This window comes from Babylonia areolata, chromosome 29, assembly GCF_041734735.1.
Source record: "Babylonia areolata isolate BAREFJ2019XMU chromosome 29, ASM4173473v1, whole genome shotgun sequence".
NCBI classification, from domain to species: Eukaryota; Metazoa; Mollusca; class Gastropoda; order Neogastropoda; family Buccinidae; genus Babylonia; species Babylonia areolata.
Window position 1 is genome coordinate 15,349,075 of NC_134904.1, and position 16,022 is coordinate 15,365,096.

General features: G+C 46.9%; 1 protein-coding gene across 2 annotated transcripts in view; it reads right to left on the reverse strand.

The window, feature by feature from the left end:
* Positions 1 to 6,137, reverse strand: part of LOC143274911 (uncharacterized) — a 55,757-nt gene extending 49,620 nt beyond the window's left edge. Inside the window, exon 1 of one of the 2 annotated variants that reach the window (XM_076578899.1) lies at positions 3,226 to 6,137. In XM_076578899.1, coding sequence (XP_076435014.1) covers positions 3,226 to 5,364 — 2,139 coding nt within the window. In that variant the 5' untranslated portion in view covers positions 5,365 to 6,137. The remainder of the gene's footprint in view (positions 1 to 3,225) is intronic. The other variant, XM_076578898.1, reaches the window with a different exon arrangement.
* Positions 6,138 to 16,022: the final 9,885 nt, after the last annotated feature.

Here is a 16,022-nt window from a genome sequence, read left to right on the forward strand (position 1 = left end):
CAAATATTACATCGTTTCGGGCTAAACCACTTCATCAGTCACAGCAACGAGTGTGGTGATACAGACATCATTAAAACACTGAGGGACAGACACCACAACTGAGGACACTGTGCGCGTCAGTCGTTCCCTTGCTGCTCGGAGTAGTGGGGTCTGGCAGACGTCATTAAACACTTAGGGACATACACCAAGATTTGGGACATCCTGTACATGCCAGCCCTCTCACAGCATTGAGTGGGGTGTGACAGATGTATGCACTAAGGACATGATGTACATTTCAGGACACCAAGCACGCATCAGTCCTCTGACAGCACTCATGCAGTGGGGTGTGACAGATGCACACACTAAGGACATGCTGTACATCGGAGGACACCAAGCACGCATCAGTCCTCTTACAGCACTCATGCAGTGGGATGTGACAGATGCATACACTAAGGACATGCTGTACATCTGAGGACACCAAGCACGCATCAGTCCTCTTACAGCACTCATGCAGTGGGGTGTGACAGATGCACACACTAAGGACATGCTGTACATCGGAGGACACCAAGCACGCATCAGTCCTCTTACAGCACTCATGCAGTGGGGTTTGACAGATGCACACACTAAGGACATGCTGTACATCTGAGGACACCAAGCACGCATCAGTCCTCTTACAGCACTCATGCAGTGGCGTGTGACAGATGCATGCACTAAGGACATGCTGTACATCTGAGGACACCAAGCACGCATCAGTCCTCTTACAGCACTCATGCAGTGGCATGTGACAGATGCACACTGACGGACAGACACCCGGGTATGGCACATCATGTACACCCAAGTCCTTAACTCTTGCCCCGGGCCTCATATAGAGCTGACCCAATGACCTCACTCCGGGAACAAACGCACGGAGAAAGAGGGGGCTGGGGGGTGAGTGAGTGAGAGAACGTGTGAGGAAGCGAGGGAGGGAGAGAGAAAGAGAGAGAGACAGAGGGAGAGGAGGGGGGCCAAGACAAAATATGACGAGACATGACAGAGGGAGACAAGACAAGACAAAATTCTTTATTTGTACTGTATTGTATTGTATTTTAGTCCCTCTCTCTTGCCCCGGGCCTCATAATATAGGACTGAACCAAAGATCTCACTCCGGGAACAAACGCAAGAGAAAGAGGGGAGGTAAGGGAGGAAGCACTGGTGTGTATTTTTTATTTTATTTTATTTTTTACATACAGTCCCCGCTCTGAATAGGGTCTACACTACACATGCATGGTGCCAAAAAATACATAAGAGAGGGGAGGGGGGGGAATTAAACACACACACATACACAAACACACACGAGAAAGAGAGAGAGAGAGAGAGAGAGAGAGAGAGAGAGAGAGAGAGAGAAAACAAACCAAAATAAGACAAGACAACTTTATTTACTTCCAAGTATGACAGATAAACACTGGTGTGCATTTTTACATCCGGACCCCCGCCCTAATTAGAGTCTACACAATCCTAAATGATATAGGCTTAAGCAGAATGTTGTCAAATGAGAGTGTATATATATATATATATATATATATATATATATATAGAGAGAGAGAGAGAGAGAGAGAGAGAGAGAGAGAGAGAGAGAGAGAAGAGGGTGGGGATGAAGGGGTCATGAATAAAATTAATGAGCTATAAACACGTATACATATACATTGTATGAAATGGTTACAATGTATATGACGTGCTGCGAATAACGATGCACAGATATACTGTTGGTAGATGTACACAGAGAAATAAGCAAGAGGGGGAAATGAACTATTCCAATCGAAGCATGATTTCATCAATATAATGAAAGAGGGTTAGAGAAAGGAAGGGGCGAGAGATAACAGGAGACGGAAACTGAGAGAGAAAGAGAGAGAGAGAGAGAGAGAGAGAGAGAGAGAGAGAGAGAGAGAGAGACAGACAGACAGACAGACAGAGAGAGAGAGACAGAGAGAGAGAGACAGAGAAAGACAGACTGACAGACAGACTGACAGACAGAGACAGACACAGACAGACAGAAAATTACAAATGCGTTTACAAACGGGGAGTAATCGTTCCTCCCTTCACTTCTCTACACGCCTAGTCGAGTTAGCTCCCTTCCCCCTGCCAGCTCTCAGAGAGGCTTCATCTTCCATTGGCACGCACCTGACGTAATGCATATTTTTAACCACACACACACACACAGAACCAAACATGTCAGTGTGAAAAGATTTAAATCTGAAGACTACTACTACTACCACGCACGGACGCGGTCGAATGGGCATCAATTCACAGGATCATCTCTTGCATACGCTGCTGATAAAGTTTACATGTTATCCCTGCGCTCCGCAATACAAGCTGTAATCGGAGATAGTCCAAGGACAGAAGAATATTCAATAAACTTGTCTATACGGCTATGGTCAACCATGACAAGGCGTACACTGGCAGGCTTCAGGCAAAAACACGGAGAATAAACGCACTGGTCGAATTTAATAGCAGCATGATCAAACATCGTCACAGAGGAATGTGGCTTCTTGTAGCATGGCAACAACAACTGTCCCAATACTAAGGAACTCATAGCACGGAAATGGTCTCCGGAAGCTGCAGAAATGGCTTTAATCGGTTTAAGTTGTGAATTGTAATACTTTCTTATTATCTCCTTATGATATGCCGAAACACTATAGTGTGTCGAATTATTACCTTTCCAATTAAGAGTAATGATAGTAATAAAAACAAACAAACAAACAAAAAAAACAGTTGTTGGGTCATTAATCCGTGGTATAACGAACATCACCCACTACAATTATTATATCGGACAGTGGAAGTATCGAAAGGCACAATACACAAACTTTATTGTCTATACTTTGGTACAGATATTTTCTTTTTGGCGTCAATCATACCAGCGTGCAGCAGGCATTATATAGAGTTGCAAAGTTATGACCATCTGTATAGCACGCACATTGAGCTCAGTTGAGTTTTCATCTAATTCAGAAGACTAACGACCATTCTTCATGCCTGAAGAACAGAAAGAGAGAAGCAAAGCCTTGTCCCGTTGTTTGCATTATACCACTCCTCAGTATCAAGAGAAGGGGAAAAAATGCAAGACATGATTCACCGATGGAGAAAAATCAGTACTGCATGGGCATAATACCCCATCTTTCTCTCTCTTTGTCTTCGTCACACACACACACACACACACACACACACACACACACACACACACTTCCTACAGCCTCAGTAAGCTGTCTGACTCACCGCAGACCAGGGAGCTTGCAGGGCCTCCCAGCATGGCGGGTTCCAGAGAGCTGTGTGATGATCGAAAGGGCCACTGCCCACACCACCGTCAACACTCTCCACCGCCGTGCCCGGAGCAGCTGACAAGGCCGCGCTGCACGTGTCTGTTCCTCCATCACCACCCACAGACACTCCATTGTCTATTCCTTCTCCTCCACCACCACCACCACCATACACAGTCACCCCTGTGTCGTCAACACCCAAACTCAGTTCCGGGAAGACTTCAGCACGCGTCTCCCGAGCCACACCTATACCCATGTCGGCCACTGGTCCTGGTCCTGGGTCTGGGGCGCCAGTGTCCATTGCTTCAATGTCCATGTCATCACGTTCAACAACGGGGCCTGCCTCACACGAACCCTGGGTGTCCACAGCCAGCAGACACGGTGAACCGCCCTCCTGCTGGCCTCCCCCTGCCTCCATGTCACGACACGTGGACACGCCGGTCACATCATCTCTCTCCGTTTCCACCACGGTCCCCGTGCAGCTGGGGAACACAGTGTCCATGTCTGGAGCAACGTCCCCAATGGTTGGAGGTGTAGCACTGTCCGGATCAACGGTCCCAGTGTCTGGAGTAATGGCCTTTTCTGGTCCACTGTCTAAAGTAATGGCCTTCTCTGGAGTAATGGCCTTGTCTGGAGCAACGGTTCCATTGTCTGGAGCAAACGTACCCTTGCCTTGAGCAACAGTCACACTGTCTGGAGTAATAGCCTTGTCTGGAACAACACTCACATTGTCTACAGTAATGGCCTTGTCCGAAGAAACGGTCCCATTGTCTGGAGTAATCGCCTTGTCTGCAGCAACGGTCCTGTTGTCTGGAGTAATTTCCTTGTCAGGAGTAATGGCCTTTTCTAGAGCAACGGTCTCACTGTCTGGAGTAATGGCCTTTTCTAGAGCAACGTTCTCACTGTCTGGAGTAATGGCCTTTTCTAGAGCAACGGTCCTACTGTCTGGAGCAATAGCCTTTTCTGGAGAAACGGTCCCACTGTCTGGAGTAATGGCCTTTTCTAGAGCAACGGTCCTACTGTCTGGAGCAATAGCCTTTTCTGGAGAAACGGTCCCACTGTCTGGAGTAATGACCTTTTCTAGAGCAACGGTCCCATTGGCTGGAGTAATGGCCTTGTCTGAAGCAACGGTCCCATTGGCTGGAGTAATGGCTTTGTATGGAGCAACGGTCCCATTGGCTGGAGTAATGGCCTTGTCTGAAACAACGGTCCCATTGGCTGGAGTAATGGCCTTGTCTGAAGCAATAGCCACAGAGTCTGGAGCAACGGCCCCAGTGACTGGAGCAATAGTCCCGGTGCTCGAAGCAGTGGCCTTGCGTCTAGCAACAGCGTCTGGAGCGGTGACCTTATCTCCAGCAACATTATTTGGAGCAGTGACCTTGTCCCTTGCATATGTATTTGGAGCAGTGACCTTGGCTCTAACAACAGTGTCTGGACCAACGGCCTTATGTGGAGCGACTGCCCCGGTGTCTGGAGCAACAATCCGAGTGCCTGGAACAGTGGCTTTGTCTCTAATAACAGTGCTGGGAGCAGTGACCTTGTCTCTTGCAAATGTGTTTGGAGTACTGACCTTGGCTCTAACGACAGTGTCTGGAGCAACGGCCCCGGTGTCTGAGGCAAAAGTCCGAGTACCTGAAGCAGCGACCTTATCTCGAGCAAAGGCCCCAGTTCCTTGAGCAGCGTTGCCACCAGAGCCGCCCGTCCTGGGGAATGACGATGAGCTGCTCTCGGACACACCGCTTGTTTTCTGAAGAAGGGCGTCTGACGCCTGCCGGCCACGACCTCCCGCCCTGTGCAGCTGGTGACTGGCGTCCACCTTCACCGTGTGGACTGTCTTCACTTTGAGCGGAGTCTCCAGTCTCACTGTATGGTGAACGGCTTTCGGTTTGAACGGAACGTCGCCTGTCTGATAATGCAGAGACCCCGCTTTTGTTGTCGTCGTAGTCACCGGGGTCGTCGCCTCGGCTCTGAGGCCGGCGGAGGGTGTGTCGGGTTTGGTGGTGGAGGGTGCGAGGTCATGGGAAGGTCTCTTGACGGGTGTGCCGGTGGAGGTTCTTCTGCTTCCTGGCACCGTCCTCTTTACCGGGATCTTCTTCATGACGGAGTCTTCAGCGGGCCACTGATACACGATTAAAAAAAACGGGAAAAAAACAACAGATGAACTTACTCTTTACCGAAGTTAGACCCAGTCTGAGTTTCACTTTCTCGAGAAGACAGCGGGCCACTGACACACAATTAAAAAAACGGGAAAAAACAACAACAGATGAACCTTATTCTTTACCGAAGACAGACCCCGGCAGTCTGCGCTTCACTTTCTCAAGAAGACGTGTCACTGCATTCAGACAAAACCATATACGCTACACCACATCTGCTTTGCAGATGCCTGAAAGCAACATAACCCAACACGCTAAAAAGCTCTCGCCTGCGGGGAAGCTACTACCTGAAGTTACTGACAACTTACTTCACTGGATATATAACCTTTCTATGATCATCACTATCTTCACAATGCTCCAGGAGACCGCTTAGACCCCGAGTTTACACTTGCAAACACAGGCAATGTCTCACTGCGCACAGGTGGGAGTAATGCTGGAACTGTTCCGCTGCTGTTGTCAGAGTGTAGATGGTGCTGTCTGCAGAACGGTCACAGACACACACACACAGAGACCAAACAGCGGTGTTGCCTGCAGAGCGTCAACAACGCCAGGTTCACTGACACTGTTTCACCGAGGAAGTCCCCCCTCCATTTTTATTTTATTTTTTTTATTTTTTTACACAGGGTGTGAAGAGGACGTACAACAGACAATCTTCCCAGCTTACCTGCTAATTACACCTGCCCCTCCCTCCTCCTCCTCCACTTTCTGTCCCACTCTTGTGCTGCGCTCTCCTTTCTTTTACAGAGACAATTACCAGTCGGTCTCTTACATGACAACTACCGTCAGCCACATCTCTGCTCGTAGGTTCTATCCTCTCTCTCTCTCACTTCTCCTCATCATTTTGTTCAGTGCGCCTGCAGACATCTAACACAGCAAACGGTGTTGCCAAAAACACATGGAAATGTGCCCGCTGATGCCCCCCTAAAAATACGAACGAGTTGTAAGACGGCTGCAGCGATATTTATAGATTTCTCGGTCTACGCAACTGACTCAGCTCATACACAGTTCTGTGTCGAATGCACTCACTCATTCACTCACACACACTCTCTCTCTATTACACACACACACACACACACACACACACACAAATGTTTGACTATTCATTTGGGGAGGTGGGGGGTACAGATATAAAACAACACTTCGCATAACTTATATTACAATGCACATCAAATCTCATACAAATACAATTGCAGCCACTGCCCCTTTCACCTCCCTGTGCTGCAGGGGGAAGGGAGGAAGGTGGTGAAGGTGGACAAGGGGTGAGGGGCGTGGGGGCGTGGTGGGGAGAAGTGTAGCCATGCAGCACCGTATGCGTGCAAGACAGGAGGGGAGGGGACAGTGATTAGCGGGGAGGGTCAGCCCCCTGACCACTGGACAAGGTCCCATCACAGCTACCTAACACACCTTCATACAACTGTCCGGTGGACACAGCCCCATCACAGCTACCTTATACAACTTCACACAGCTGTACAGTGGACACAATCCCATCACAGCTACCTTACACAACTTCACACAGCTGTACAGTGGACACAATCCTATCACAGCTACCTAACACACCTTCATACAACTGTCCAGTTGACACAGCCCCATCACAGCTACCTTACACAACTTCACACAGCTGTACAGTGGACACAATCCCATCACAGCTACCTTACACAACTTCACACAGCTGTACAGTGGACACAATCCTATCACAGCTACCTTACACAACTTCACACAGCTGTACAGTGGACACAATCCTATCACAGCTACCTAACACACCTTCATACAACTGTACAGTGGACACAGCCCCATCACAGCTACCTTATAAACTTCACACAGCTGTACAGTGGACACAATCCTATCACAGCTACCTTATACAACTTCACACAGCTGTACAGTGGACACAATCCTATCACAGCTACCTTATACAACTTCACACAGCTGTACAGTGGACACAGCCCCATCACAGCTACCTTACACAACTTCACACAGCTGTACAGTGGACACAATCCTATCACAGCTACCTTACACAACTTCACACAGCTATACAGTGGACACAATCCTGTCACACTACCTACCACACCTTCATACAACTGTCCAGTGGACACAGCCCCATCACAGCTACCTTATACAACTTCACACAGCTGTACAGTGGACACAATCCTATCACAGCCACCTTATACAACTTCACACAGCTGTACAGAGGACACAATCCTATCACAGCTACCTTACACAACTTCACACAGCTGTACAGTGGACACAATCCTATCACAGCTACCTTACACAACTTCACACAGCTATACAGTGGACACAATCCCATCACAGCTACATAACACACCACTTCAGAGGACACAATCCTATCACAGCTTCCTAACATGCTTTCACACACATCTCTGTCCTAGACCCCAGGCAATAACCGGATCCTGTAAAAGAGTCACCAATAATATCCCTGTCCTAGACCCCAGGTAATAACCCAATCCTGTAAAAGAGTCACCAATAATATCCCTGTCCTAGATCCTAGACAATATCCCAGTCCTGTAAAAGAGTCCCAATAATATCCCTGTCCTAGACCCCAGGTAATAACCCAATCCTGTAAAAGAGTCACCAATAATATCCCTGTCCTAGATCCTAGACAATATCCCAATACTGTAAAAGAGTCCCAATAATATGACTGTCCTAGACCCCAGGCAATATCCCAGTCCTGTAAAAGAGTCCCAATAATATTCCTGTTCTAGACTCCAGGCAATATCCCAGTCCTATAAAAGAGTCCCAGTAATATCCCGGACCACTAGAAAGAACCTTCAGTAATATCCTTTCCCTCTGAAAAAAGCCTCCAGCAACATCCCAGCCCTCTATAAAGAGCCAACAGTAGTATAGCAGTCCTCTGGAAATAGTCTCCAGCATATCACTGCCCTTTAAAAAGAGTTTTCCTGTCCTCTAGAAAGAGCCTCGGGTTTAATCTGGCTTAACCCTGTCCTCTAAAAATAGCATCCTGTAATAACTCAATCCTCTAGAAAGAGCCTTCAGTATTATCCCTGTCCTCTAGAAAAAGCCTCTGGTTTAACCTGGCTTAACCCTGTCCTCTAAAAACAACATCCAGTAATATCTCAATCCTATAGAAAGAGCCTACAGTACTATTCTTTCATCTAGAAAGAGCTAAAAGTAACATTCCTGCCCATAAAGAGCCTCCAGTAATATCCCTGTCATCTAAAGGAACCTGTAGTAATATCCCAGTCCTCTAGAAAGAACCATCAGTAATATATGTCCCGGTCCTCTATAACAAAACAAAAAAGCTTTCAGTGATATCACAGTTCTCTAGATAGAGTCTACAGTAATATCCCTGTAATCTATAAGGTTCTAGTAATATGGCTGTCTTCAAAAAACAGCCTCCAGTAATATCCCGATCTTCTAGAAATAACTTCTAGTAATATCCCAGTCCTCCAGAAAAAGCTTCCAATAATACCCCAATCCCCAAGGAAGAGCTTCGAGTAACATCCCAGCTCTGTAGAAAGAGTCCACTGTGATAAATATCTCTACCATCCAGAGAGGACCCCAAGCAATAAACCAGTCATCTGAAAAGGATACCCCTGTCTAAATCGGGACAAAAGAAGACCCGCCTTGTGTATCCCAGTGGTTCACACTCCCGATCTTAAAGCCAAACAGCTGTCCCCCAATGCCCGCACAGCCGAAATGAAATATACAAATGGACAGTGTCATAACTACTTTCCAGTACTGGAAGCAAATGGACAGCGTCATAATTACTTTCCAGTACTGGAAGCAAATGGACAGCGTCATAATTACTTTCCAGTACTGGAAGCAAATGGACAGCGTCATAACTACTTTCCAGTACTGGAAGCAAATGGACAGTGTCATAATTACTTTCCAGTACTGGAAGCAAATGGACAGTGTCATAATTACTTTCCAGTACTGGAAGCAAATGGACAGTGTCATAATTACTTTCCAGTACTGGAAGCAAATGGACAGTGTCATAACTACTTTCCAGTACTGGAAGCAAATGGACAGTGTCATAATTACTTTCCAGTACTGGAAGCAAATGGACAGCGTCATAATTACTTTCCAGTACTGGAAGCAAATGGACAGTGTCATAATTACTTTCCAGTACTGGAAGCAAATGGACAGTGTCATAATTACTTTCCAGTACTGGAAGCAAATGGACAGTGTCATAATTACTTTCCAGTACTGGAAGCAAGTAACTTCAAATACAGTGTGTTCTCATTTACAGATGGGCACCTGGATAGATTTCACCTCTTTAAGGTTTTCATTGTAAAACTCACACTCGTGATGTGTATGCGGAGACAGTCTGTCTTTTCCACTGATCAAATTGGTGTGCGAACCAGACTCGTCTGACCATAAGACGGAGTGTATATATTATGTGCTCTTCACAAGGGGGCGTGGAAGTTCAGACAGCTCTACAGCCCCACTTTTGATTTGTCTCCATCAGTGGGCTGTTTGTCGCTCATTCGTTAATGCGGGCTTGTTGATGCGAGTAGTTGTGGATGCGCGCTGGGTACGTTTGTGTTTTCATCGCACACCAAACTGTTATCATGGGTTATGGGGATCCTTATTGAATGTGTTTAATCTTGTGCAAACATAAACACGAACGTGATTCAAGACACTATGAGGTCTGCAATGGAACAACCTCCAGCCTCAAGTCACCAGATGCTGCCACGGCTCCAACACGAGCCTCACGAACCAACAGCAAGAAAAGTGTATGACTGTGACGACAGTCATAGCTGACTCCACTCATCATGCATGCTTCCTGCCGCGAAACTTGGAGCCAACAGCTCAGAGATATGGAAACCGAGTAAACGGCATTTTACCGGCAAGACTCGAACTCTGCAGTCTCAGACACGAACATAAGAAGAAAAAAAAAAGTGTCCTTACCACTACAAAGCCAGAAGCAGACAGCCCAAAAAGTATACAATTATCAAGACAACACTCTACTGGTATGTCCGAAGCTCTGTACACATGCATATCAAGACAAACAGTTGTCCTTTCCATTGGTAACACTGGAACCCGACGCTCGACACATACATTATGCCTATCAAGACAATACTTGGCTGTTATATTGGTAACACTAAAACCCTGCAGCCCCAAGACACATGAGAACACTGGACATCAAGAACCCCCAAAACAAACACACCATGAGAAAGCGAACAGCCCCCATTTCTCAAAACACTGCTACGTTTCCATCTATTGTAATAATAATAATAATAATAATGGTACTTATATAGCGCTGAATCTTGTGCATAAACAAATCAAAGCGCTTTCGCACCAGTCATTCTCACGCACGCATAACTCTAAAATGACCATGGAGACTCATATATATATATATATATATATATATATATATATATATATATATATATTCAAGAAGGTAGTATGACCATTATTGAAAAATAAAAAAGAAGCTTCTTAACCCCAAAGACATTACATCCCCAGACACTTGCTGTGTGTTCCATGTCCGCTGCGAGCTCCAAGCCCCAGAGAAGTGCAGACCCAGTAAGCCACACGTCCGGCAGAACTGCTATCCCGGAAGAGCAGCGCAGACAGGCACTGATTAGAGTCCACGGTCATTTCACCAGCACCCCGCCTCCCAGCGTGGGCCTCCACGACCGGGTGGAGAAATCGGTTGACCCCACAGGCTGAACCTAATGGGCTACAGGACACTGAGCGGACACCTCCGCCCCTTCACAGCCGCTTGAAATAACACTTATTTACCCCTGATATAAGCCTAATGGGGCACTAAAATGAATGGACAGTCTTGCCGCCTGCTCCTGACAGGCGCTTGAACTGAAACGCTTTTCCCCCAGGGTTTGTGTGCTTATGGCGGAGTTAGGTATTTTTCTGTGTATATCCCTAGCTCACAGAGTATAGAACACAAAGCACCATGCTGTGGTATAAAACTGTATAGACCTGTTTCCGTGCTGTTTGTCATGGTGTTGCCCCCCCCTAATTTGCAGCTCTGAATTGCACCGAAGAAAGTTATTTCTGTCGACACCAGCCGCCGGGTTACAAAACCAAACCAGGATCTTGCCAGTGTGAGGTTTATGAGAACAGTTTCTTTAGTTCATGCTACCAAAGCTGAAAGACAGAGAAAATCGAGCAACTGGGCTAATTCCAGTTCACCTGTTGAAGTAATGCAAAGCTTATTCATGAATTTCGCCCTTCCCAACCCCTTCCCACACCAACCACCCCTCTTTCTTGCCCAAGTCAACACAAACCTCATAGCCGTTCATTTATTATTCCTCAGATCTTCTTCTTCTTCGTTCGTGAACTGCAACCCCCACGTTCATTCGTATGTACTCGAGTGGGCTTTTACGTGTATGACCGTTTTTACCCCGCCATGTAGGCAGCCATACTCCGTTTTCGGGGGTGTGCATGCTAGGTATGTTCTTGTTTCCATAACCCACCGAACACTCACATGGATTACAGGATCTTTAACATGCGTATTTGATCTTCTGCGTGCGTATACACACGAAGGGGGTTCAGGCACAAGCGGGTCTACACATATGCTGACCTGGGAGATAGAAAAATATCCACCCTCTACCTACCAGGCGCTACCGAGATTCGATCCCCTGACCATCAGACTGAAAGTCGTTCCTCAGATCAAACGTCAAACAAAGTGGTTGCAGTGTTTGGAATGGACATCAAATGGGGAACACAAGATAGGCACATATTAATTGGACAAATTGCCTTTTTCACGGGAACTGACAAAGCCTAAGCCTGCATTAGTCCGGTCCAGATTTCTGCAAGAAAAAAAAAAGATGTGTTTTGTACACAGCATACATTGGTTTCAGTGTCGTCTTCAATTTTTTTCATTAATAGCCTTGATATGTTCTGCACACAAATATTGATAAATAAGTGGTGCAGGTTTTATAATCTTAATTCCATGCATCTGCTTTTGATGATATATTGGATTACTACTTCATTCTTCGTCCCCACGAGCGTGTTTGTTCCAATACTCTTTTAAACTCTCTCTCTCTCCTCTCTCTGGAATGTAACAATTTGTGTTCACTGATCCCCTTCATGAGGGGCTACGGCCTTTATTGAATAAAAATGTTCGTTCGTTCGTTCGTTCTCTCTTCTCTCTGTCTCTCCTCCCCCCCTCCCCCTTCTCTCTATCTAGATACCTATCTCTCTCCCGGTTTGTCGTCCTTCTGCGCGACCTTTTTTGATCCACACAGCATGCTGACGAGAACCATCCATCATTTCAATGTCATCACTTATTCTTTTCCCTTCACCCCTCCGTCCCCTTTCTTCCACCCCCACTGCGTAGCTCGTTTTCCAAATGATACCTTTAGCTCTCCCACCTTGTTCCCACCTCATCCCCACGCACCCCCCTCCTCCCACCCCTCTCCACCGCATCCCGGTAAATCACGGGTGGTTGGACACTGGTTCCCGCCCACAATTATCTAGGCCCCTCCAGTGAGGAGGGGGGTGGGGGGCGAGGAGGGAGGAAACTGTGTTGGAGGTCTGTGAAGGGGGGTTCGGTGGGGTGGGGGTGGGGGAGATCGGACAGAAAGAAGAGGGCAAAGAGCTGTCAACAAGTAACAACAGAAAAGAACAATAAAGCAAGAGAAAACGTCGAGGGCAACTCCTCTCCTCTTCCCGTACCCTGCCCCCGCAACCCTCCGCACTCCCCTCCTCCCCTTCTGCCCGCCTCTTTCACACAATACACTGAACGTCTTCAGGGTCTACCCGCGTCAGTCAAGAGCTGTGCCGTACCGAACACACCAAAAGACCTGGCTGGCGACAGCGCCACGCTCTATCATCGTCACCATCCGTGTCTACAGCAAGGACGGGTAAGGAGCTCACAGGGTGCCGAGATCTATCATTGGTAAAGGATCAGCGTCTGCCCGGGGTGGGCGAGAAGGTCACAAAGCCTAAAGACGACTACCCTACACCGGGGCAGGTGATTAGTTGCGAGCAGGGACAGGGCAATGACCTGGGTGGTCGGGACAGCGGTGGGAACTTCTGCCCCTTCCTCCTAACTCCTCTTTCAGTCCTGTTACACCCCCTCCCTCCCCACGCCCTGATTCGATTGCCCCACCCTCTACCCCCAACGTCAGCCATTAGAGCTCACTGGCAACGACTGTTACAGTCCGCCCTAGTATCCATTGTTGACTTCACGTCAGGTGTAAGTGCCGGCTCACTGGCAACGACTGTTAGTGTCACACTCTGATGTTCACTGTCAGCCATTTGTGCTCACAAACGACGAGAATAACAGTCAAACCTGGTATATTCTGTTATCCAGCTTACACCACGTCAGCCATTTATGCTCACCGGCAACAACTGTTATTGTCACACCCTGTTACTTTGACAACCTGTTACTGTGACAGCCTAGTATTCACTGTTAAAATCATGTCACCCATTAGAGCTCACAAAGACTTTTTTTCTGTTTTTTTTTCTTTCCATACAGGGACTGTTACTGTCACACACTGGTATTCACTGTTAAACATTACGTCAGCTAATATATTTTGTGCTCACAGACAAGGTCTGTTACTGTCACACCCTGCATGAACTTGGTGACAGCGAACAATGGAAACCAACAGAACGTCAGTCTCAACTGCATGTAACTGAAGCAATTCTGAGCACGCACACACACACACACACACACACACACAAACAAACAAAAAAACAACCACCACCCATAAACATAAACAAGCAAGCACACATTGACACACATGTATGCATTCACACATACAGGCACGCACATACACACATTCATACACACACGTGCGCGCGCCCACACACACATACACACAAACACACACACATGCGCGCGCATACACACACACACACACATACACACACACGCACACACAGCCCCCCCCCCTCCCGCCCCCACCACGCAGAGACATGCACAAGCAAGCACACACTGATACACAAGTATGCATTCACACATTCTGATATAGGCATGCACAACATCTAATATCACTTTCAGTGGAAAGACATAAAACCGAAGACTACTGCTGACACCCGGTTTTGAAAAGACTGGTGTAGTTCACTCCTGACTGCAGAAAAGACTGGTGTGGTTTCTCCTGGCAGCAACGTACAGGTATCTGACAGTGTAACAACATCCCAGGAACCCATCAACGATGTGTCTGGCATACCAGTTGATACCATCCGACACACACAAAAAAACACCAACTGCATTGTAACGTCACTGTCCACTGCACTTCACTGTCTTCAGTTCTGGCACTGTGCCAGCCTACCTCGCATCCTTCACTTAACCGTTCTCTTCGTTTTGCTTGCTGAATCCGCCTCTCCGTCGCATGTTCTTGTGTGTGTGTGTGTGTGTGTGTGTGTGTGTGTGTGTGTGTGTGTGTGTGTGAGAGAGAGAGAGAGAGAGAGAGAGAGAGAGAGAGAGAGAGAACGCACGTTTGCGTGTGTTTGAGTGAGTGGAAAAACTTGACGAAGTTGATTGCCACTGAAGCAATACAGCACACCGACGCTACACACAGGTGAGAGAGAAACACGGGTTGGGGTTGGAGAAGGAGAATAAGAAAGAAAGAGTTGTAGCGGTAAAGTGTGTCTATTAAGCAGTGTTAAATGGCAGTATGACGCTACCCACAGGTGGAATATATATACAATATATATATATATATATATATATATATATAGAGAGAGAGAGAGAGAGAGAGAGAGAGAGAGAGACAGACAGACAGACAGACAGACAGACAGACAGACAGACAGAGACAGAGAGATGCGAGTGCGATGCGAAAGGTTTATTCATCAGGCCATGGCACCTCGTGAAGGAGTAAGTGAACAAATACCATTCAAAATCATTAAGAACACCGATTTCAACGAAACAATACGGAAAACTGTGTGAAGCAATAGTTCATGACGAACTACTGACGACTTTAGGGTTGCAATTTCTCCAAGATTAAATGCTTTAATCAGATATGAAACATGATAGATCACGCACGTCACTTTGTGAATGGGTGACATAAGCAGGCTTGAGCTGAGAGAGAGAGTGCACTGAGCGGTAAGTGTGGCTGTGTAGCAAGCAGTGTTATACGTGTCGGTGTGCTGGCATGACACGCATCAGGCCACACAGGATGAAGAAGGATGCTGGCGCAAGTAGGCCCGTGTTCATCACTTCATCACCACTCCTTCCTTCTTTCCTTCCTTCCTTCCTTTCCCTTTCTCTGCTACTTATATTAGAAATAGTCCAACTCGCACTTCCTGCCCACTAGTACTGTGCCTGCCTGCCTCAGCGAACGCAACAACAACGTCATTTAAAAACAGAAAAAAGAAGAACAACAACAAACAAGCAAGCAAGCAAAGACTCAATCAAGCTCACGTTAAGAGAGACGACGGAAGAGACAGAGAGCAACATAGAGATATAACGAAACTGATTAAGAACGAAAACAGAACGTTTCTCAAAAGTTACGGGAAGAGATACAGCGACACAGAGATTGAGACAAAAAGTTCAGAATGTCCCACCGTGGCCGCAGTTTCACAGGCAGGCTTCCTTGCAAAGGACATAGTTATCTTACTGAAAGACCATCGGCTAATAATTAGTACATGATCTTATCAGATGAAGCAAAAATACAGTGCTTTCATCACGAACGTACAACCAAATACAATGAAG